The sequence below is a fragment of the Gadus morhua genome, chromosome 13, assembly GCF_902167405.1.
Source record: "Gadus morhua chromosome 13, gadMor3.0, whole genome shotgun sequence".
In the NCBI taxonomy this organism is placed as follows: Eukaryota; Metazoa; Chordata; class Actinopteri; order Gadiformes; family Gadidae; genus Gadus; species Gadus morhua.
In genome coordinates this window covers 19,052,126-19,075,909 of record NC_044060.1, presented here as the reverse complement: position 1 = coordinate 19,075,909, position 23,784 = coordinate 19,052,126, and the positions used below count along the sequence as shown (strand labels likewise).

Genomic DNA, 23,784 nt, shown 5'->3' with positions numbered 1-23,784 from the left:
TTTTTCCTAAAAAAAGTGACTGTTTTTTTTGGTAGAATGGGCTTAGACATAGATATGGATGTCTCGTCTGCGCTGCTGGCCAATGGAGTCGAACGTCCGCGCTGGCGGCCATCTTGCCACAGTCAGCTGCTCACCCATAACAGTGTTGGCGGTACATATACTTTTTAAATAACCATAACTTGCTCAATTTTCAACCGATTTTCAAACGGTTTGGTTTGTTATAAACGTCAGAGATGTAGTTATGACACTTAATACTTATAAATAATTATTTTAGTTTCTAAAAAAATAGAATAATGTTTTAAAATAGGTACAATATTATAATAACCACGTTTATGACGTTTGTAAGAAACCAAACCGATTGTAAATCGGTCAAGATTGCCTGTGATAAGATGGCCGCCTGTGATGACGTTCTAGACGCCGCCGTAAGACATGTGTTCTTCCATAATATTTCCATGTTTCTAGCTGTAGAGCAGGCAGGGGGTCAGCCCCACCCCCCCCCCCCCCCATAGTTCATATTTCAGGACACACACACCCACAACTTTCTTGGACCCCAAACAAATATATATTTGGATCGACCATTTTATGAGGTAGGCTTTGTGGTTCACGTTACATATCTTCAAAGTATTGTGTCTGACAGTTATGCTAGACCAGTGATCCTACCGATTTTCAAGAAAAAGCCAAACATGATGAGTGATCTATTACTACTTTGCCTCCGTGTAAAGGCTATAACAGGTAGGCCTAGGCTACATGTAAATGTATACTGCGGTTCCTATGCCTAATGAAGTGATTAACTGCAGTGATCACTGCAGTGACCACTCATTATAATCAATATAAGTGATTATAATGAGTGATATGTGAGTTTACGGAAGATAAAAGCCTACCTTGCGAAACATTAAAATAGGGCTTTCGAAGTTAATAATTAATTTAAGCTTGTTCTTCAACATTCACCACAACAGGCTAAACTTATTGGCTATACAATACATCATATTGAGCTATATATCTTCTGAATAGGTCATAAGGCCATGCACAAACATCCGATGAAAATGTGATCAACTCACAACTAACGAATTATTTGGTTGGTGGTTGTGAGTTAAACGTGTGTATGCTGTGTCATAACAAATATTATCATATTTAACAAAATGTTTTACATTTTTTACATGGATTTTTCGAGATTTAATCAGGGTAGAATTTAAATAATATCAATATCTTATTAGTTATAGGCTACCATTCTGGATAAACGTCTCTGTCTTTCTGGGTTCTGCGCAGTCCAGATTGATTCTGTGAAGTTACTACTATTTAAATTCCGTGTCAGCTTCCTATTAAATATTACAGAGATAGTTACACATTTTTAATTATGAATTCTCTTTGAATAAATAATAATGCAAATTTATGCAATCATCGCTCTGCTTCTAAAACGCAGAACAGTGTATCACTCAATTACAGTGGCGTCACTAGGCTGTTTTATTCGGGGCTAAAGCCCCGGATATTATATAATTAGCCCTGAATATAATTTTTGAAATAAATATATATATTTATTTTCAATATTTATTGGTATATTTACTGGTAACTATGGAATACATTAATGCAATTCAGTCTAGAAGTGATAATTCTAATCACTAATGGTAGTTATTTAGAAAGAAACATGGGGATTCCAGGGACGTCTACAAATAAAGTAGCCCAGTCCTTTTAGATAGTCCTTCTGGCAAGAGAATAAACAGTTTAAAAACATAACCAGACTGTTTATCACCTCAAGTGAATTAACCTATCCTATCCCCAGACAAATCCATATAAATATATACATGTATGTTCTGTCTCATTTGTATTCATTTTTTACTCTGAAATAACTTGAATGGAACTTTAGATGTTTGGGGATAAGCAGCACAGGAGTCAGGTAGCTATTTAAATCTATAATAAATTGCGTATTTTCTTTATTTAGGTAAAGCTTTATGAAAACACTTGCATGCACATGCACAAAAAAATAGCTTTTCCCTCTGGGCTAAGCCCTAGGTGTTTATGAAATCTAGAAACACCCCTGCTCAATTACAGGGGGATTCTCTTCTGATATCTATCCATTTGACTCTGTTGACCTCCGTGACTACTACTGAGTGTGAAAAATGTCCTCCCCAAATGGTTCAGACGTCAGAGATGATTCGAAGAATGTTTGATGAACATGCTGGACAGTGGGAATTATTGCTACCGAATCTTAGTTTTAGTTAGTTTTTAATATTTGTAAATCATCCTTTGATTTTAAATCAATGATTTATTGTTTCGGTGAGAATGTCTGTGAAACTAAATTATGCTTGTCCAGAACCCTTTCTGGTTACTGATTGGCTGCTATCAGGTCATCGGTAGCATTTAAGAGGAGCTTTCTCATTCCCCGCTCCCTACGTTGTGTGCAGACCAATCCAGTTGTAGTGAATTGTGCATATTGTCTTGCTGATTGTTATTTGTGAGCCGTTCTTTGCAACTGACAAAATATGTGTATCGTAGTGGTTTTATCTTGAGCGTTGGATTTCTCAAATTTTGTAAGCAGCAAAGGTAAGAAACATATATTTTCTGTCTTGGAGAATGTATTTCAGATCAGCTCGGTTTTTCTGTAAATCATTGATAATGAATTACTTTGTTGATCCGATATATAGATAAAGCAGGGGAAAAGAGGAGTTGGACCTGTGTTCTTTACATGTATGACACAAGATTAAAACATGCAGTTCCTAACAGTACAGGTTTAGTCAAATAGGATGTAATAATACTGTTTGTGTCTAACTGAAGGGTGGACTGTATTCCGTATCTGCAATGCTGAAAGCCCATTCATCCGTGACAGCACTATTGCGAACCACAGGAATAAGCATCAGACCAGAGGTCACCACACTAAGAAATGTAGCATGCATGCAACATTTGTTAGGTAAGTTGGTATCTCGTTCATTATCTCACTTGCCTCTGTAAAAAGCTTTGCACACACTTTCAACACGGCATTTTATATTAGTTTGGGTTATTGCATTATTACAATAAAGTTATTTTGTCTATGTGGTCTAGCATCGGTGAGCTGGGTCAAGGACAAGTCTTGACTTGAGGCTAGCTCCCAACATGTGGTTTTTCTCTGACTCAAGGGGCTGTGCGGTGGAAGAGCCAGCTCAGGCCCGCCCCATTGTTAACAGCTCGACCCTCGCGTGCCCTCATCGACGAGCAGATCAGCATCCAGGGGCGTTTCCTGCCCCCGAACTGTCCCGTTACCGTGCGGGCACACATGCACAGTGAAGAAGGAGACCTGTGGGAAGCCTTTTCCCACTATAACACCGATGAGAACGGGGTTGTCAACTGTAAGTCCAAAGGATAATCCTAATACTGATTCAGAACAACAAAATGTAAATGTAGGAGTGTTAACGTTTACTATCCGTTACCACATATCATCCAATGAGCGCAAATCCGACTGACATTAAAGTATTTCCAAATCTACTTTTGACAGTATTAATCCTTACTGGTTCTTCCCTCTTTCACTATTGCTCTACCTCCCAAAAGTGACCAAGGATCCCTCAGTAGGGGGGTCATATTTTGGCTGTGAACCAATGGGACTGTTCTGGGCACTGCACCCTGCACCGTCTGCAAGGGAGGGTCTGAGGTATGGAGCTGCTCATCTGTGGACTGAATTCCCTTGGATGCTCCATTTGAATCCCCCACTCAAACCCCTACTGTCTGCCCGCTCCACAAAGGCTTAGAAAGAGAGACGTGGAGACCCCCTACGTGGTACAGCTGTCCCTCTGGGAGGGCCACATGACCTCGGACCAGGACACCATGGATGAACTGGCCGGTTGTCTGGCCGCTTTGAGTGTGGAGCGCTGGTACATGGCTCCCCACACGCGGAGGGTCGAGATCCGCCAGAATGGGGTTGTGGGAACGTTATTCTTACCTTCTGGTAAGCAGATAAATAAAGCACTATTAAATTAAAAAAAAATAATGATAGAAAATTAAAAAGAAAAGATCTATTCTATTTATTTGTTTGTTTGTTATTTTAAAATGACCGCTGTTTATCTCAGACCAGAGGCTATAAAGCTAAATTATGGATTGGTACATTTACCTGCTTGGCTGAAGGGGAAATGTAGCTTTATTAGAGAACATTTGACAAACCGTGCAGCTCGGTGACCGAGCGGATCCCTTCCATCCCACCCAGGTCCGGGGCCCTTCCCCGCCATGGTGGACCTCTGGGGCATTGGAGGTGGGCTGAACGAGTACCGCTCTGCATTGTTTGCATCCAAAGGCATTGCCAGCCTGTCTCTTGCCTACTTCGGACACAAAGACATCCCTGGTCCCCCTAATCAAATAAACGTTGGGGACGATTACTTTCGGGTAAATTAACTTATTTACTTATTTAAGTAACCTATTAGTTACCCTCTGCAGTATGTTGGTGGTGTGTCCCTATCTGATGCAGCTAAAGCTGACCTGTTCTTGTTTTAAACCTTTTCCCTTTATTGGCAGTCGGCATACAACCTCCTCCAAGACCATCAAGAGGTCTGTGGGGAGAGAATTGGCCTCATTGGGCTCTCTTATGGAGTCTACCTTGTCCTACATATGGCCACTCATATCGGCCTAAAAGTAAGATGAATTCAGATGAATGAAGTAAGTAAAGCATAAGCAAGCATATGTGTCAAAATAATGATTTTTTTTTTTTCTTCCTCTCAGCCAAAGTGTGTGATTGGTATCAATGGACCAGTGGGAAGTAATGACAAGTGGCCTAGCATGATGTCTGGAAGGTTTCCAAATTATGTATACACACTATATAGCTGACATGTATTTCCCATTTTAGGCTCTTTTTTAATCTGAATAGATTGGAATACACCAGGAGATAGAAAAAAAACAAAACGATACAAGCTAGCATTTTAAGGGAAAAAAAAACTGGCATCAAGGTTGTACAATGTGTTTATATTTCAAGAGCTGGATCTTCAAAAACTTTGATGCCAGTTTTTTTCCCTTAAAACGCTAGCTTGTATTGTTTTTTATTATATGAAGCCTTATTATCATGTTCTAATACCTCATGATATTGCTACCTGTTTGCTGATGTGTTGTAGTAGCCTGAAGGCGGTTGATGAACATGGCAACTTCACTGTTAAAGATATGACGATGCCTTATAACATTGCCAAAGACAACAAAATTAAGGTAGTATTTGAGTCCCCATGCAAAACGTACACACATTTGAAGCAGGCTCAATGACTCCATCACGTTGTGGGTCTTGGCAGATAGAAACGTTGGAATGCCCTTTATTATACATATTGGGTGAAGACGACAACAACTGTGCAAGTGTGGAGTCAGCAAATGAGGTGAACAAATGTCTAAATGTATGAGGTTTAGCACATTCAAATATGGCTGGATTAATACTTTTTAAGATTAATTCTTAATAGCAACATAATAAAGACAATATTTCTAAACCTAGACAATCTACGTTCAGAAATATAAAAAATCACACAATGCAATGCAACATTGGTTTTCCTCATCCTAGTACTATTATTTTCTAGTTCTTGTTCCAATCTTGTTGTATCACTCATTCAGATTGAGGAGGTCCTGAGGTCCGCCGGAAAAGCTCAACTGTTCACCCGCTTGTCGTACCCTGGGGCTGGTCATCTGATAGAGCCACCTTACTCTCCAAACACAAGCGTTTCCCTTTGGAGGGCCAAACCAAAGAGAAGTACGTTGTTGGGGTTTTCTCTTTGCTTTGCTTCAAAACGTAACATTTTGCTCAAAGTCTTTGCTGGAATCATGGCAGCAGTTGAACAACCTATATAAATTCTGTGAGTGTTATGGCAAATTCTAAAGGCATACTTTAATGCTCTCTTGTATTTGCTGATTTGTAGTCAGAGCGTTCTGGGGAGGGCACCCTGCGCCCCATGCAGCTGCCCAGGAAGATGCCTGGAAGAAGATGTTTGATTTTATGGACTGTAACCTAAGAAGATAAACCGAGAGGGCCCCAACCTCACACTTTGTGTTCTTCTTCTGAGAAAAGAAATACAATTAAAGAATATGCAAAAGTAAAAAGTATAACAATATACTGTACAACTACTATAAAGCACTTTTATGTATTCCCTTTAGCTATTACATATTGTTATAGTTTTGATTTATGACATAACTGGCAAGAATTAGGACAGGCCGAAAATTACAGTTGTATTATAATAACTATGTACATAATAATCCACGAATAAACAATCTACAAAAGTTTGTGAATGTCAATTCACAAACTTCTAAATTAAACAAGACAACCAATTGTTAACTCAGACCAGATGATTCATGACGCAGCAACTTTGAAAAATTAAATAAACTTGAGTTAATTTGTGCCGAAATTCTACCTTTATGTACTACAGCAATAGTAGCATTTCTAAAACATTAACTCCATTCATGTAATTTATTTAAACCGGAAAATATTCACACAATATTTATGTGTGAAGGTATTCACACATAAATATTATGCTAGCATAATGAGCACAGTCCCTCCGAGCTCCGCATCTGGATCGACCCCCCCCCTAACCCTAACCCATCTGAAGAATGTATCGAACACACCCCTGCCTGGCTGGCAGGCTCTGGTACAAAAATACCTTTTATCATGATTTGATATGACGACTCTATTTGTGGTCAACATTTAGTGTCAGTCCATTAGCAAAATAATGGATACGTTCTTAGGCATGGTTTAAAGTTTAATGGATGCATTAAGTTATCGATGGAGATTCAAAGTGGTATAAGGTCATGACATTCTGAGGTAACCATGGCAATTAGGGAAATGAACTCTTGGAAGTCAATCTCCAGATCTCCGTTTTGATCGAGGTCTGCAAAAAGCCTGTCCAGAGTGTCGTTCTCCTCGATTTTCTATGGAAAAGATGGAAAGGAAAATTTGGCTAAACAACACTTTTTAGGTGTGTGTAACTGTGCTCTTTTATATATCTACACATTCATATTATTTAATCAGCTCTTGTGATATTTTTTGAGGCAATAATGCGTTTCACTTACGCTGTCCTTCATAACACCAATATCCATACTGGAAGGTTTGGCTTACCATTATGAACTGGCTCATTTCATTATTGATGAGGTGTTTGAGCTCTGCTTTTTTCAGCTTGCTCTTGTTCCCAGAGTACTTGTGGAACACATTAATGATGGCAACGATGGCTTGCTCCATGTCACTTAAGCTGGGACGAGGACTCTGCAATGAACACATCTTATTTTAACAATCAAAATCATATCCAGATTCCACACACATTTGTAAGAGGTAAGTCAAACTGCACCTCATGCTATCATGACATAAAGGTAAGTAATATTTTGGAAAATAAAAGATGTATATCTATATAACAACCTACTGTATATTGTATTTTACATCACATGCTTGCGAGAAAATAATGTTTTCTGAATCTAATTAAAAAATTTGGAAAAGAATAGAAAAAAACGAATCGACATAGGAAAGATTATGAGCTAGTAAGCAGCACAACAATCACAATTAGTATCATGCAAAATATAGACTGGTTTACCTGCATCGAAGATGTTGTTTTTGATGGAGCTGGAATATGAATGCAGTGAAGGAGACCAACAGAAGAACTGACTGTATAGTTGCTTCACAAGAAGAGTGAGCCTGCAGTCTCCTCAATCCCCCACTGTGACGCCTGTGGGGTCTAATGGATGCTAGTGGTGAAAGGCATTCTGGAAACCACTTACTCCAAATATGAAGCTTAATTGGTGTCATGTTACTGCTAATTGTGTGAGTCTGTGCTTGGGTTCTGAGAGCCATATACATTCGGTGAAAAATTTAGAATTATATGAAGGTTCAAGATAATAATAGGTTCAAGGTCATTTTCCCCCAAAGAAGACTGCAGTCACTACTTCACGAACATTTCTTTATTCGTGGGCTCACGCAGGATAATCAAAACAACCGCCAGTCCTTCCGTGGTTACTCTTTTTCTGCCTTAATGAAAAAATTCTATAGTTTACTATAGTAAATAAACTACAGTACATATACTATAGTAAATATTGTAGTGTTTTTTAACCTTACTATAGTAGTTTTACTACAGTAAAATATAGTATACTACAGACAATTCTATAGTTTACCATAGTAAATAAACTACAGTAGGCCTACATATACTATAGTAAATATTGTAGTGTTTTTTACGATGGCTCATTGCATTCACTCAATAATAAAAATGTCACCAGGTTATCTCATAATTATGAGATAATTATCTCATAATTATGAGATAACCTGGTGAAATTTTTATTATTGAGTGAATGCAATGAGCCATCGTAGTAAATAAACTACAGTATATATACTATAGTAAATATTGTAGTGTTTTCGAACCTTACTATAGTAGTTTTACTACAGTAAACTATAGTATACTACAGAAAATTCTATAGTTTACTATAGTAAATAAACTACAGTACATATACTATAGTAAATATTGTAGTGTTTTTGAACCTTACTATAGTAGTTTTACTACAGTAAACTACAGAAAACTGCAGTTTTATTACTACAGTATACCACATATATACTACTACAGTAAACTATAGTATACTACAGAAAACTGCAGTTTTATTACTACAGTATACTACATTATATGCTACTACAGTTTACTACATAAACTACAATCTACTGAAGTAAATTACAGAACTTTTATTATACTTTTATTTTGCTATAGAATACTACAATTATGATACCATAGTACTATATATACTGCATTACAATAACTGCATTATGCAGTATTTTGTTATTCTTTTAACTATGTCATTGTACTTTACCTAATGGATATTTTCAACTGTATCACTTTTTGTTGTTGCCATTTTTAACCATAGTGCTGTAACAATAATTCACTGCACATAAATTAGGCTTTCAACCACCATTAACACAGTGTTTTCTACAGACTGCTAAAATACAAAAAAAATAGAACAAAAGTTTAACTTTCTTTAAACAGTTGATAATTGATTGTTTCTGAAATTTGGCAGCATTGTTCAGCTTTGGTCGTATAAAAGCTTTTATGTTTGTATCAGTTAAGTAGGTGAACTTCAACTTTGCAGCATCTGTGGGAATACACACACACACACAAACACATACACGAAAGATGAGCATGAGAATGAGGGTATCACTCACTCAACCAACATCTTTTCTCATTTCTATATACCTACTTGTTATTTCAACAAGGTCCTGTTTGGCTAGGCCAGGTTTTCCTTCTGTGCAGCTGCTGGATGACTGGCCAGTCAGTGAATGGCCTGCCATATATTCCCTGGCATACATCCCATGTAGGAGATCATTCATGAACTTCTGGGGGCTTTGGAAGGAGCAGCGCTCCACAAGTCCTTTTGGAATGACCTTTAATGCAAGTAGATAACATTACCACAAATCTACTTCAACATACAGCAGACTAGCGTCTTACCTCAATGATATATATATGCATTTAGATTAACCGAGTGTAAGGCTGATGCATTTAGAAAAACAGTGCAACTGAAACTAAGTAACTTAACCTATACAAATAAAGTCAAACAGATTCTTACAGAGTGGCCCAGGGCCTCTGTTGCTGATGCTGATGATGGACCTGGAGCTGGTGATGGGTCTTCTGTTGCTTGTGCTGGAACTGCTGTTGGTGCTGGTGATAGTGTTGGTTCTGGTCTTGGTCTTGGTCTTGGTGTTGGTGTTGGTATTGGTGTTGTCGTTGGTCTTGGTGCTGAGCGGAGAAACTCCTCCATCTTCTGAAAAACGTCTGGCAGCACTGAGCAAAGGATTCATAATAGCCTTTTAGCTAACATGTAAAACAGAGTAAAAAAAAACAAAGTTTTCAACAATAGCATTACATTTCAATGTTGCTATTTTTGCCTTGAGAGAATAATTTTCCCTCTGCAGCCTGTGGTTGTTCTCCCTCAACAGCTCACAAGATGGGTGATGGCACTGAAAATAAAAATTCCATTAAAAAAACAAAACTGACTCACATACACCTGGGCAAATACAGAAGCCAGTTAGAGGGTACAAAGCTTACAGCTGATAGATTACAGGAGTATATTGCTGTATCTATCCCTATACTATAGAGTTAGGAAATAAAAACTTTAATTGTAGGTAGAACATTAAGTGCAGACAGTTTATTGCATTAGTGGATCTTACTTCATTCCTGGTTTCATTAATTGAGTTCAGCTGACATGATCCTATGACAAACAGAAGATGTATATAGAGTTAAGGGTTACATCAAGACTGTACAACAGAGGTCAGCAGGGGGGATGAGCCTGAGCGAGTAGACAATGCAGGCGGAACAGGAGATGAATACTCAAATCTAATCTTGTTAATATGCTTAATAAGTTGACAGAAAGCAAAAAGTCAAAATGATCTGACAGGCCAGGCAAAGCAGGCCAGTTGGCGACCCCATGGTGTACAAATTGACAGACAACATTAGGCTACATCACATTACAATAATTCACTGATGTTAAGAAGCACTTCCAAACGGTGAATATTTGTACATCACTGCACCAATACCTTGCTTTTCCAGTTCCATTAAGACGTTAAGACCTGTGTTTTTTCTCTTCTTCTTCTTACATTGACTTAACTGAGGATCCTTTAAATCATAATGAAGTTTAGTTTTTCAACGATTTTAATTTAAAGGGATACTTCACCCATTTAGAACCGGCGTTCTATCATTATAAAATCGCTATCGTAATATAAATACATATATAAATAAATATCAGTCTAAACCAGCCTCCCCTTGGCCCATTATTTCTCATCTAATTTTCTCCCGAAATGATGTCAAATGACGCGTTTGACGTCATTTCGGGAGAAACCTCTTGTCCCGCGTGAAGGGCCGAGAACTACAACACACTTTTAGTGTCAAATTTTTCCACCAATAAGGAATGAGAGGGGGCGGGAGCTCGCGTACTGAGGGGGAATGAGGGGGACGGGAGACCGGTCAGGTGGGCGGGGCAGCGAGCGCAATGCACTGTGGTAGTTGGAGGTTTTCTTACTTTGAGCCAGAGAGACCATGAAAACACTCTTTATGCCTTTTTTCAGGCTAGGATGAACCGATTTCAATTTTTTTTTCACATTTATAATACATTGAATTATTTAATTCATAAAACCTTCATATTCCCACCGGTGAAGTATCTCTCTAACAATTAACAACGTTTTTGAAACAAAAACGTTTACCGTGATATTTGAAATATTACCATGTGTATGTACTTATGCACATATTTTATGTATACATAGTCAAAGGAGAAAAAAACTTGTGTTACTTACCACTGACTGATATAATCCGTCCTGGACATGACACAATCCTTCCCTTGTTTGGCCAATTAACTTTATACGTTACAAAAGGATCTTTTAAATTTACTTCGCCTACCACCCATGATATTTCGCCTATGTCCACAGCCCCTTCATCCGGAACGTCAAATAGTGCATATTTTGCCATTTTCTTTATTGTTCCGTAGCAAACTCACGACTAAAACTCACGACTCGACTGTCAAATATTCAACGGACGTCTCACGCGCTGCGAATGCGTAGCATGTTTACAACCGCATTCGCAGCGCGTGAGACGCTCGTGGGTTTACAGTTGTCTTTTTCAGTTGTTCAGTTGTTGTTTTCAGTTTAAATTTGTCTGCATTGACAGTCATCTAACTGCAAAATGTCACGAAATGATAAACGATATTTGTCAGATTTTTCTATACCTGTGCCAAAAACTACAAGATGGTACAGAAGTCAATTGAGAACAGAGGAACGGCCAGCAAGTTCGACCGAGGAGGTAAGAAAAACTGGAATAAGAGCGCCTCCTTGCAACACTTTGTCGAAGTAATTCCCTACAGCTAATAACCTCTTATTTGTCCACTGGCTTCCAGATTGATTCAAGGCCTTAATTTGAAGCTGAATTCTCTGAGGACGGAGACCTTGATGAACAAATGAATACACAGTCTATGGTGTGTACACACTAAACACAAAGTTAATTAAGAGAATGGATTTTAAGAAATGATAACTGTACAATTGTAATTTAAGTTCAAGCTGCCACAAACAGCTACTTTCTATTTGCTGTGGGTATCCTAATCTCATTGGTAAATTTGGCTTTTCCAGATTGACTCTTCAGATGAAGCTGAATTCCATGATGATCTACCAGACCACGTTGAGCAAGTGTGTACACACAAAACGCAAACACACCTAGTTGAAATAGGGAGAACGGAGTGGCATATAAGACTTTATAACAGAATTCTGCATTGATGATTGAGTAGCCTACTTTATAAGTAATGTTAATTGTGTGTCGAACCTTTTACTAAAATTAGAAACATAACATATTTGTATGTAATACAATATAGGCCTATCGTAATCAGCACTCGAGTTGAGGGGGGATGGCATCCCCCTTTGGAATTAAAATGATCAAAATCATCAATCTTTTATTTTATCCGTTAATGTGGAAACATTACCGCTACTTCATTATAGCGGTTTCCTTTTTCAATTCGGCGCAACGTAGGGTTGCCGCGGTGTGGACATTTCACACCGAGTAATACACTTGTGTTAACACCGGTATTACAGTATATAAACGGTAGTATAAACGGTATAAACTTTGAAACTATAGGTCAACCGCCATCTTCTCCGTCAACTCTCCTCTCACACTCAGTGACAGCGTCTGGCAGCGCGTGAGCTCTCGTAGGGATTGTATGGAGTCAGTTTCCTGCCATAATTCAAACCTGAAAAAAAAAGTTTCAAAGGCTTGTAAGTCTGGGTTTGAAAACTCAACACCTTGTAAAAAAGGTTTTGCAACACTGAAAAAAGATTATAACCTGAAAAAAAATAAAACTAAAATTCAAACATCTCTAAACATGATTTTGTGTTCTATTTTATCTTCTTCATCATTTTCAGCAACACATTTTCAAAGTTCAAGCAATTTCACCAGCGCATTTGCAGAGTTTCAAATCTGGCACTGTTCTAACGTTGTATTTCATTGTTGCCCGGTTTTGAAACCTTGTAAATGGGATTCTGCAAACAGGTGTTCATACATTGAGAAATACGTTTTGAAAGGTTGAATTATTTAGTTTTAAAAACTTGTAAAGGTGTACATTTCCGACATTGCAACGTATTTTTTCAGAACTGACTTTTCAGCACTGACTTTTCAGAGATTTGAGCGCAAGCTTTGAGTCACGTGAATATTGGCAGTGTTCTGACGCCACTCGTTTTGAAACTCCTGACAGTCGAATCTGAAAACGTTCCTGGGGGCGGGACCATTTAGCTCTAAACCTGGTTGCTCTCGGCTGACGTACATTCCAATCACATGTGCCGTTCACCGGGCTGTTCTTGATTGACAGTGCTCTGCCGATGACACGAATAACAACGGGTTGATTTCGCGGTTGATTTTGATTTTCCATTTTCTGGAACCAGAGTCTCATCTCCATAGGACGCGACTAGCAAGGACGCGTCCTAGCAAGGCTGCAGCCTTCACTTTGGGAAACAGCCATGGTTCCAGAAAATGGAAATCAAAATCAACCGCGAAAGTCGCTTGTTATTTGTGTCATCGGCAGAGCACTGTCAATCACGCACAGCCCGGTGAACGGCACATGTGATTGGAATGTACGTCAGCCGAGAGCAACCAATAGGTTTAGAGCTAAATGGTCCGGCCCCCAGGAACGTTTTCAGATTCGACTGTCAGGAGTTTCAAAACGAGTGGCGTCAGAACACTGCCAATATTCACGTGACTCAAAGCTTGCGCCTGCGTGGTCAAATCTCTGAAAAGTCGGTGCTGAAAAGTCAGTTCTGAAAAAATACGTTGTAATGTCGTTAACGTACACCTTTACAAGTTTTTAAAACTAAATATTCAACCTTTCAAAACGTATTTCTCAATGTATGAACACCTGGTTGCAGAATCCCATTTACAAGGTTTCAAAACCGGGCAACCGTGAAATACACTGTTAGAACAGTGCCACATTTGAAACTCTGCAAATGCGCTGGTGAAATTGTTTGAACTTTGAAAATGTGTTGGTGAAAATGATGAAGAAGATAAAATAGAACACAAAATCATGTTTACAGATGTTTGAATTTTAGTTTTAGTTTTTTTCAGGTTATAATCTCTTTTTTCAGTGTTGCAAAACCTTTATTACAAGGTGTTGAGTTTTCAAACCCAGACTTACAAGCCTTTGAAACTTTTTTTTTCAGGTTTGAATTATGGCAGGAAACTGACTCCATAGAATTGGGCTTCGCGGGGTTTATTTACCGGCGTTGCTACCGGTCTTGTGTGTTCCAACGGTTTATTAGGTAGCCTATCTATTATCATATCTATCTATTATTATAAAAAAAATATTTTCTTAATTATATTATTAATTTTCTACAGATTTTTTTTTTTATTACTGGAAAAAAATAAATAACAATAACTGTGTTGCCGGTGTGTCATCAACACCGCCAGACCCGGCGCCAGAGCAAATCTATACAGGGGGCACGTCGATTTTGTGGGAGGGCCCGCATCAATATTATGACAGACAGGTGTAGCCTACAAAAAACTCAATTGCGACAGTCCACAGCAGCATGCATGGCCAACAGCATTAACGCACGCCGCTGGCAAATAATACACATTAACACACACAAACAGCCAAATATAAATCACATTTGCATTGTGTGCGCAAATAAACAAACATACAAAACATTCGCAACATTGAATCATGTGCTCGGCAAAAACATTGTCGCATGTGAACAGACTTCGTCTCTTTTCACCAGAATTTGTAGGAAATGAGCGACAAAAACCAAAACAATTACCATAACAAGTTGTGTTTATTTTTATTTTTTTATCGGTTCACTCTCTGTGCTCTCGGGAGCGGCCGGGGCATGCGTGTGTGCAATGGGAGAGAGAACGTTGAACTTTGTGTGGAGAGGAAAAAGGATGCACGGGAAACCCTGTTCAGTTCTGAAAGTGGTCCTGTAAAGGAAACAAATAAAAACTAGAACTGCAAGCAGTTATGCAGGGGTCCAAGAAGTGTGCATTTCGCCGGCACAACGCGAAGCATGTGTTCGAAACTGAGAAACGGCGTATGCCAAAAGATGCAGCTGACTCCAGTGAATCTGTGGATACAAAGGTTTTGACTGTGGGAGGTTCGGTGTGGGAGTTATAGCCCAAAACGCGTTTTCAGAACATTCCATTGGCGATTAGGAGATGTATTATTTCGTCGTTTTTTTGCGCCCTCTTGTGGCGAAATTTTCCAAAGACAATTTTCCTTTTCCAAATAACTCCCGCCCACATTAATAATTCTTGACCATAATTTTTATATAGACTCGGGTTTGCCCCGTGATGGTTTCCCTTGAGTTTGAAGAACATTCCTTTGGCCAATTAGAAGATATACAATTTCCTCGTTTATTGCGCCCCCTAATGGCGAAATTTTCCGAAATTTTTATCGTACGACATTAAGGTTAGCACCAACATGTCTGTAAAATTTGGACTTGTTCCGATGTCTAATTTTGCATTTCTTTGGATTTTTGATTTTCCACGTCTAATTTAGCTCATAAACCAATATTCAAAACGCTACCGTTTCGTCGTCGAATGTCCGATCAAAAAAGTGTCTATCAATTCTATGCGTGTGCGTCTGAAGATGCCGTGTGCAAAGTTTGGTGTCGATTGGTCAAGAAATGTGGGAGGAGTAGGGAAAATACAGTTTTGCGGTTTTCGCGATTTTGCGAAAAAAAATTATAGACGCAAATGGGCGTGGCCTATGCCAAAAGTTGCAGCAGACTCCAGTGAATATGTGTGTACAAGTTTTTGGACTGTGGTAGGTTCGGTGTGGGAGTTATAGCCCCAAACGCGTTTTCCCTTGGTATAGCGCCACCTAGTGGCCGGCGTGTCTGTATTTTGCCGTCTGCATAGTCTTCAGGGACCTGGATCTATTCATGCAATTGGCGTGTCGGCACCATTTACGGTCTGGGCTGTGGTACCACTTCTAGCCGGGAATAATAATAATAATAACAAGAAATGTGCATTTCGCCGGCACAACGCGAAGCAAGTATTCAAAACGTTACCCTGAAAAACATGTGGATATAAAGGTTTTGACTGTGGGAGCTTCGGTGTGGGAGTTATAGCCTAAAACGCGTTTTCAGAACATTCCATTGGCCAAATAGGAGATAGACAATGTCGTCGTTTTTTGGCGCCGCCCTGTTGGCGAAATTTTCCCAAGACAATTTTCCTTTGCCAAAAACTCCCGCCCACATTAATAATTCTTGGCCATATTTTCTATATAGAATCGGGTTTGCCCCTTGATGGTTTCCCTTGAGTTTGAAGAACATTCCTTTAGCCAATTAGAAGATATACAATTTCCTCGTTTATTGCGCCCCCTAATGGCGAAATATTCCGAAATCTTTATTGAACGGCATTAAGGGTAGCACCGACATGTGTCTAAAATTTGGACTTGATCCGATGTCTAATTTTGGTATTTTTTGAATTTTTGCGTTTCGACGTAAAACGTAGCTAATAAACAAATATTCAAAATGCTACCGTTTCGTAATCGAAGGTCGGATCAAAAAGTGTTTGAGTTTTTCTTTTCGTTTGCGTCTGACGATGTCGTGTGCAAAGTTTGGTGTTGATTGGTCGAGAAATGTGGGAGGAGTAGGGAAAAAACATTTTTGCGGTTTTCGCGATTTTGCGAAAAAAAATTAAAGACGCAAATGGGCGTGGCCTATGTCAAAAGATGCAGCAGACTCCAGTGAATATGTGGGTACAAGTTTTTGACTGTGGAAGGTTCGGTGTGGGAGTTATAGCCCCAAACGCGTATTTCTTGGTATAGCGCCACCTAGTGGCCGGCATGTCTGGATTTTGTCGTCTGCCGTCACCTCACCGACCTGGATCTAGTCATGCAATTGGCGTGTCGGCCCCATTTACGGTTTGGGCTGTGGTACCACTTCTAGCTGGGAATAATAATAATAGGAAGAACAACTAGAACTGCAAGCAGTTATGCAGGGGTCCAAGAAGTGTGCATTTCGCCGGCACAACGCGACAAGAAATGTGCGTTTCGCCGGCACAACGCGAAGCAAGTATTCAAAACGCTACCGTGAACAACATGTGGATATAAAGGTTTTGACTGTGGGAGCTTCGGTGTGGGAGTTATAGCCTGAAACGCGTTTTCAGAACATTCCATTGGCCAAATAGGAGATAGACAATGTCATCGTTTTTTTGCACCCCCTTGTGGCGAATTTTTCCAAAGACAATTTTCCTTTTCCAAATAACTCCCGCCCACATTAATAATTCTTGGCCATATTGTCTATATAGACTAGGGATTGCCCGTTGATGGTTTCCCTTGAGTTTGAAGAACATTCCTCTGGCAAATGAGAAGATATACAATTTCCTCGTTTATTGCGCCCCCTTATGGCGAAAATTTCCGATTTTTTTATCGAACGCCATTAAGTGGAGCATCGACATGTCTCAAAAAATTGGACTTGATCCGATGTCTAATTTTGGATTTCTTTGGATTTTTGATATTCCACGTCTAATTTAGCTTATAAACAAATATTCAAAACGCTACCGTTTCGTAATCGAAGGTCGGATCAAAAAGTGTTTGAGTTTTTCTTTTCGTGTGCGTCTGAAGATGTCGTGTGCAAAGTTTGGTGTTGATTGGTCGAGAAATGTGGGAGGAGTATGGAAAAAACACTTTTGCGGTTTTTGCGATTTTGCGAAAAAAAATTCTAGACGCAAATGGGCGTGGCCTATGCCAAAAGATGCAGCAGACTCCAGTGAATAAGTGGGTACAAGTTTTTGACTGTGGGAGGTTCGGTGTGGGAGTTATAGCCCCAAACGCGTCTTTCCTTGGTATAGCGCCACCTAGTGGCCGGCGTGTCTGGATTTGGTCGTCTGCGTAGTATTCACGGACCTGGATCTAGTGATGCAATTGGCGCGTGTGCACCATTTACTGTTTGGGCTGTGGTACCACTTCTAGATGGGAAGTATAATAATAATAATCCTTACAAAAACAATAGGGATCCAACCTGTTGGCTTGGACCCCTAAAAACAATAGGGATCCAACCTGTTGGCTTGGACCCCTAATAAGAAAAATCCTTACAAAAACAATAGGGATCCAACCTGTTGGCTTGGACCCCTAAAAATAAGTGGACGAGGCAAAAATTATTTTTTATGAGCTGGGAGATTTTTTTTGATTTTATTAGATTTTATTTTGAGAGAGAAGCTGTGAGCAGGGGAGAAAAAAACGCTGATCGTCATCTTGTCCACTGCCTATGTTAAACACTGGTTAACTGTTTTAGACTAACTGTTCTCTTTTTAAAATCGTTACAATTTAATATGAGTAGTCTTATGAAACGGAGAATACCGGTACTTTCCACCATCCTCTGTTTGGATGAGGAGTTATCGCGGCTCCTGCAAACACACACGGAGCAAGTAGGCCTAGCAGGCTGATGCGCATGAAATGAGATAAAAAATAAAGCGAATCAACAGTGTTTGCCTATCTGCTCCCACAATAGGTCTCTCCTCCTGCAACAACCCCATTCTCTGCAACACTGATTGAACAGCGTGACATGTAATCATAATGAAAATAGTTAACTCACCGATTGATGCTAGTAAAGCTGGAGACGGGAAAATCCAGCTCCAGCAAGAGGCTCAGCCCGGTCAGGGTTTAAGCTAACTTTAGGCTTACTAACTGTAACTGCAGGTTTTTTTTCCGGATAAGTTCCATTCGTTTTTAACCAGCGTCTGATATCCATTTTCAAAAGCTACTGATTTGAATTTGCCGCTTAACGCTGTCGTTCCGTGTGACGCATTCTGAATAGTGATAGGTTTACACACATGTCAATCACAGTCTCTATTTTCTACACATTTTTTATTTAGTTTAACAATTATTTTTTGAGATCTGAAATAGTATCTGACATCATATATATCTTAGCTTAAAAAATAAAATAAAGTAAAATACATTTTATTTTTAATTATTTTTATTAAGACATCAAATGGGCGGGGGGGGGGGGGGGGGGGCAAAGACACCAAATGGGCGGGCCCGGCCCGGTCTGGCCCGCCCTTGGCGCCGGGTCTGAACACCGCTAACATCAGTAATACCGTATACCGCGGCAACCCTAGTGCAACGATATACTTTTCCCAGGGACAGATTTGACAGCGATACTGCCTTGTCGGGCAGTATGCTATTGCGCAAGCACGCAGGCGTACTTGCGCAATAGTGCCTTCACAAGCTCTCATTCCACACCGTACGAGACAGACACTAATGCCGCTTTTCCACCGCACATGTAGCTCGACTCGACTCGACTCGACACGACTCTCGACACGGTAGCAGCACGGGTCGTTTTCCACCGCAAATAGTACCTCCTGGACGTGGGCGGGGTCGGATGCTCGAAAGGGCCGTGACGTATTTTTGTACGCGACGCAAACAACACCTACGCAACCCACACATGGACAGAACCCACATAACAACAATGGAGGACATCGATAACATTACTACTATTTACTACTACTACTGCATGTTGAAGAAGTTGAAGAAGTGGAATATGTTGGCTGCGGCGCTGCTATGGCTGTTACCAGCATGGTTGCCATGTCGCTCTCGTGACTTCGTCACACTCTCTGGCCAATCAGTGGCCGGCCGTCTGCCGACGTCACCTTTTAGCATCGGCTCAGCCGCTTGGAACCTAGAGCGAGGCGGTACTAGAAAAAGCAGCCACTTCAGGTACCAGATACCATGTTTTCGCGGTGGAAACGCAAAAAATGCGAGCTGAGTCGAGTCGAGTCGAGTCGTGTCGAGCTGGTACCATGCAGTGGAAAAGCGGCATAGTACCGCCTTGCTCTAGGTTCCAAGCGGCTGAGCCGGTGCTAAAAGGTGACGTCGGCAGACGGCCGGCCACTGATACTACTTGCTGTAGTTTGGTCTGGCTTTGCGAGACTACTTGGAACCTAGAGCGAGGCGGTACTAGAAAAAGCAGCCACTTCAGGTACCAGGTACCATGTTTTCGCGGTGGAAACGCAAAAAATGCGAGCTGAGTCGAGTCGAGTCGAGTCGTTTCGAGCTAGTACCATGCAGTGGAAAAGCGGCATAATAGCGTGAACCTCTCTCTGCATCTCAGACATCGCTTCCCTTTCATTCCAACCCGTGTTTAACGCTAGTCTCCCTTCTCTGCCGAATTAATTTTTGAAGAATAAGAATCAGTTTTTAATATCCTTAAATGTGATGCGTGTGATGCGTCCGATCAGCTGCGTTTTTGGGGATAAAATGAGAGCGATGACATGACAGTTGTCATCTCTCTTATGTTAACCCCAAAAATATATAATAATATAATAATTATTATTATTATTATTATTATTATCACACCGTTGTTCTCCCACCATATGCTGTCATCATCACAAATGATCTGTCCCTACAAGTTAATATCCACCATCCCCCCTGGCTTTTTTTTTTACAACTCGACCACTTATCGTAATAACTCGAGAACTGTGGTCTGGGTCTGAACATGCACAGAACTTTGACACTCATTTTCAATTTAACACAGCCCGACTTGACACCAGAGGATCGAACAAATGAAACAGAATCCACTGAAATGGATGACGATGAGCAGTGTTTCACAGTGAGTATTTTTGTGATTGGAGATGTTATTCTGTGTGATGAACTAACGACAATAAAATCATGAGTTACGAAATGCAATGCATTGTTTCTGTCTGCATCTCTTTGCACAGAACATCTTCAACGATCCTGAAATCCAAGAGCATGCCATCTACTCTGGTGCATCAATTAACCGTGGACAGCTACTGTGCCTTATTCTGGCCTTCATCTTGAAGCACAGCATTAGTTGCAGTGGATTAAAAGATTTGTTGGATCTTTTAAATATTGTAGCACCTGGATGTGCCCCCACAAGTAAATTTGACAAATCTTTCTTTAATTTGGCAAAACAATTCGAAATTCACCATTACTGTAAAATTTGCTCGCAATATATAGGTAAGATGTTTACCCCTGAAGGGTATTATTTTCTCGTAATGCCCTTACGGCAACAACTGAAGGAGCTCTTCCAAAACACTACTTTCTACAAGTTCTTAAACGACAACCAAACAAATATGGGCATGGGGGACATTTACAGTGGAAATATGTACACCTCAAAACTTAAAACCTTTGTTGATACCCTTGACAACATTTCAGTTTCATTTAATATTGATGGGGCTTCAGTTTTTAAATCATCCAATTACTCAGTTTGGCCAATTATCTGCACAGTCAATGAACTTCCATCTACTATCCGTGGAAGGTATGCTCTTCTACATTCCCTTTGGTTTAGTTCTAAACCCGAAATGCCAACACTGTTAAGGCCATTTGTCGAGGAATTACAAGAGCTACTCACAGAAGGGTTTTCTTGGCATGACAACACTGGTCATAAACACACCACAAAAGTTGCCCCAGGTGTCTGCATATGTGATGCGCCAGCCCGTGCCATGGTACAGGACATGAAACAATTTAACGGCAGATATGGGTGTGGGTTTTGTCTGCATATGGGAGAAATAGAACCAAAGGGAAAAGGGTTTACACGTGTATATCCTCACTCTACTGAGTATCCTCAACTAAGAACACATGATCAGACTACCCATCAGGCATCTGCTGCAATACAATCAGACACAGATGTTAATGGGGTTAAGGGACCTAGTCAACTGCTGCTACTTCCTAATTTCGACATTATCAAACATTTTGTCCCAGAATATATGCATAGTGTTTGCCTTGGTGTAACAAAACAATTTGTCAGTATTTGGTGTGATTCAAAAAACTCTGCTTTGCCATTCTATTTACAACCGAAAATAATCCAACAGATTTACAGTTCTCTCCTCACCATACACCCACCACATGAAGTCAAAAGATGTCCAAGGTCATTGTCCGAGAGACACTATTGGAAGGCATCTGAATGGAGGGCATTTCTTTTCTTTTATTCCCCCATTCTTTTAAAAACAGTTTTACCCCCGGTTTATTATAATCACTGGCTATTACTTGTCTTCTCCATCTACACACTCCTCCAGGATCATATCCAAAAAGCTGATCTTTTGCATGCTTCCTCTTGTCTTACGCGTTTTGTTGTCGAGGTACAAGAGCTTTATGGAAAATGTTATGTAGCTTATAATGTTCACTTCTTAACCCATCTTAGCAACGCAGTTGACATGTGGGGTCCGCTGTGGGCCAACTCTTGATCTGTTTATGAAGACACAATTGGCACTCTTCTTGAAATGTTCAATGGTACACAGGCAGTCCCTGAACACATTTTTAAGAGATTTTTTAACACAAAAACACTAATGCACCACACTGAATTATTCAACAATGCCAGTGATGATGTCTGTGATATTTTCAACAAACTTGTTAAAAAAGACAATACAGTGTTAAAATCATACAAAGTAGGTAGTGGTGCTCGGGTTGTCGGGAATTACACAACAAGAGTAATTACAGTGGGGGAGTCCATTCTGTTTGGAAATTATATAGCGGCCAATGTCAAAGAATTCAAGAGATGTTTCATCAACCACACTTTATACACCACTGAAATGTATGCAGCAAATTTTAAACGCAAAATAAACTTGTGTGGCTCTAAAAAACGGAGAGCATGGTAGCATTAAATCCATACTACTTTGTAATCTCAATTGTGGTGGCTTATCAGCATGCAAGTGTGAAGAGGTGTACCTACACATTTTTAGATAAAAAAAGGATTCCAGACAATTAAGAATTTATGATGATTTCGCTAAGGTGAATACTGCTAAGCAAATTGTGATGTTCAGAAAGACCCATGAAATACTTCTTTGCAAACCTAATGATATTTTGTGCAAATGCTTTTGCTACGTACATGATGAGTCAATTATTCTTATCAAGATGCCTGTATTAGAAAATGTTTAAAGTTAGTAAGGCTTCAATTGTACTCTCTTTCATTGTTATTATATTCTGGCTGTTGTAGCCTATGCATGTTGTGCATTATGTTTTATATTTATGTGTGATTTATGTTTCTACAATAAAATCTCCACATAATACAAATATTTGGCTTATGTTTCACATTTCACAGAATAATGAAAATATATATTAAAAAAAGTATATTATAGTTAACTATAGTATACTGTACTACACTTTGTAGTGACTTACTATAGTATTTACCATAGTACACTACAATGTCTGAAAAATTACTATAGTAAATCCCACACTATATTGTAGTATAGTATAGTAATCTATAGTATACTACACTTTGTAGTAACTTACTATAGTATTTACCATAGTACACTACAATGTCTGAAAAATTACTATAGTAAATCCCACACTATATTGTAGTATAGTATAGTAATCTATAGTATACTACACTTTGTAGTAACTTACTATAGTATTTACCATAGTACACTACAATGTCTGGAAAATTACTATAGTGAATCCCACACAATATTGTAGTATAGTATAGTAATCTATAGTATACTACACTGTGTAGTAACTTACTATAGTATTTACCATAGTACACTACAATGTCTGGAAAATTACTATAGTAAATCCCACACTATATTGTAGTATAGTATAATAATCTATAGTGTACTACACGGTGTAGTAATTTACTATAGTATTTACCATAGTACACTACAATGTCTGGAAAATTACTATAGTAAATCCCACACTATATTGTAGTATAGTATAGTAATCTATAGTATACTACACTGTGTAGTAACTTACTATAGTATTTACCATAGTACACTACAATGTCTGGAAAATTACTATAGTAAATCCCACACTATATTGTAGTATATTATAGTATAGGCTACTAAAGTAATATATAGTATACTGTAGTAAATGCTGTAGTAAAGTATAGTATTTTTTCCCCTGGGTTGTTGTGTGTTAATCCACATTCCCTAGGCTGAG

At 39.3% G+C, this 23,784-nt stretch overlaps 3 protein-coding genes and 2 long non-coding RNA genes across 7 annotated transcripts; 2 read left to right on the top strand and 3 right to left on the bottom strand.

Moving 5' to 3' along the window:
- The first annotated feature begins 474 nt into the window (after positions 1-474).
- Positions 475-6,323, top strand: LOC115557495 (acyl-coenzyme A thioesterase 1). Of its 3 annotated transcripts, XM_030375366.1 has the most exons (13): positions 2,365-2,538; positions 2,640-2,682; positions 2,770-2,902; positions 3,108-3,317; positions 3,517-3,616; positions 3,708-3,910; positions 4,166-4,341; positions 4,471-4,587; positions 4,675-4,745; positions 5,061-5,148; positions 5,229-5,309; positions 5,539-5,674; positions 5,841-6,257. In XM_030375366.1, exons 3-13 carry the CDS (start codon positions 2,794-2,796, stop codon positions 5,939-5,941), a joined length of 1,392 nt encoding a protein of 463 aa, XP_030231226.1. In that variant the 5' UTR covers positions 2,365-2,538; positions 2,640-2,682; positions 2,770-2,793; the 3' UTR covers positions 5,942-6,257. The 3 variants fall into 3 exon arrangements, with proteins under 3 accessions (XP_030231225.1, XP_030231226.1, XP_030231224.1); XM_030375365.1 differs by lacking the exons at positions 2,365-2,538; positions 2,640-2,682 and adding an exon at positions 475-587; XM_030375364.1 differs by lacking the exon at positions 2,640-2,682 and having other exon boundaries at positions 5,841-6,323.
- A 333-nt stretch (positions 6,324-6,656) lies between these two features.
- Positions 6,657-7,637, bottom strand: LOC115557348 (protein S100-B-like). The gene is made up of 3 exons (XM_030375105.1): positions 7,497-7,637; positions 7,031-7,174; positions 6,657-6,843 (listed from the first exon to the last, which is right to left on the bottom strand). The coding sequence occupies exons 1-3, from the start codon at positions 7,500-7,502 to the stop codon at positions 6,706-6,708; spliced, it is 288 nt and encodes a 95-aa protein (XP_030230965.1). The 5' UTR covers positions 7,503-7,637; the 3' UTR covers positions 6,657-6,705.
- A 1,304-nt stretch (positions 7,638-8,941) lies between these two features.
- Positions 8,942-9,971, bottom strand: LOC115557403 (uncharacterized). The gene is made up of 3 exons (XR_003979184.1): positions 9,502-9,971; positions 9,136-9,319; positions 8,942-9,030 (listed from the first exon to the last, which is right to left on the bottom strand). It is a non-coding gene; the product is annotated as an uncharacterized LOC115557403 (long non-coding RNA).
- Positions 9,972-10,982: 1,011 nt separating this feature from the next.
- On the top strand, positions 10,983-22,902 carry LOC115557830 (uncharacterized). The gene is made up of 4 exons (XM_030375938.1): positions 10,983-11,895; positions 12,047-12,103; positions 20,429-20,503; positions 20,613-22,902. The coding sequence occupies exons 1-4, from the start codon at positions 11,878-11,880 to the stop codon at positions 22,095-22,097; spliced, it is 1,635 nt and encodes a 544-aa protein (XP_030231798.1). The 5' UTR covers positions 10,983-11,877; the 3' UTR covers positions 22,098-22,902.
- LOC115557831 (uncharacterized) lies at positions 14,707-18,609 on the bottom strand. Its single transcript, XR_003979259.1, has 2 exons — positions 18,491-18,609; positions 14,707-14,870 (listed from the first exon to the last, which is right to left on the bottom strand). It is a non-coding gene; the product is annotated as an uncharacterized LOC115557831 (long non-coding RNA).
- Positions 22,903-23,784: the final 882 nt, after the last annotated feature.

What these genes read in the sequence shown, in the direction of transcription:
- LOC115557348 (XM_030375105.1), bottom strand. An exon ending in AAATGAGCCAGTTCATAATG is followed by an intron (nt 6,844 to 7,030) that starts GTAAGCCAAACC and finishes TCTTTTCCATAG; the next exon opens with AAAATCGAGGAGAACGACAC.
- LOC115557830 (XM_030375938.1), top strand. An exon ending in TACCAGACCACGTTGAGCAA is followed by an intron (nt 12,104 to 20,428) that starts GTGTGTACACAC and finishes AATTTAACACAG; the next exon opens with CCCGACTTGACACCAGAGGA. An exon ending in ACGATGAGCAGTGTTTCACA is followed by an intron (nt 20,504 to 20,612) that starts GTGAGTATTTTT and finishes CTCTTTGCACAG; the next exon opens with AACATCTTCAACGATCCTGA.
- LOC115557495 (XM_030375364.1), top strand. Translation starts at nt 2,794, where the DNA reads ATGCTGAAAGCCCATTCATCCGTGACAGCACTATTGCGAACCACAGGA. An exon ending in TGAGAACGGGGTTGTCAACT is followed by an intron (nt 3,318 to 3,516) that starts GTAAGTCCAAAG and finishes ACCTCCCAAAAG; the next exon opens with TGACCAAGGATCCCTCAGTA. An exon ending in AACGTTATTCTTACCTTCTG is followed by an intron (nt 3,911 to 4,165) that starts GTAAGCAGATAA and finishes CATCCCACCCAG; the next exon opens with GTCCGGGGCCCTTCCCCGCC.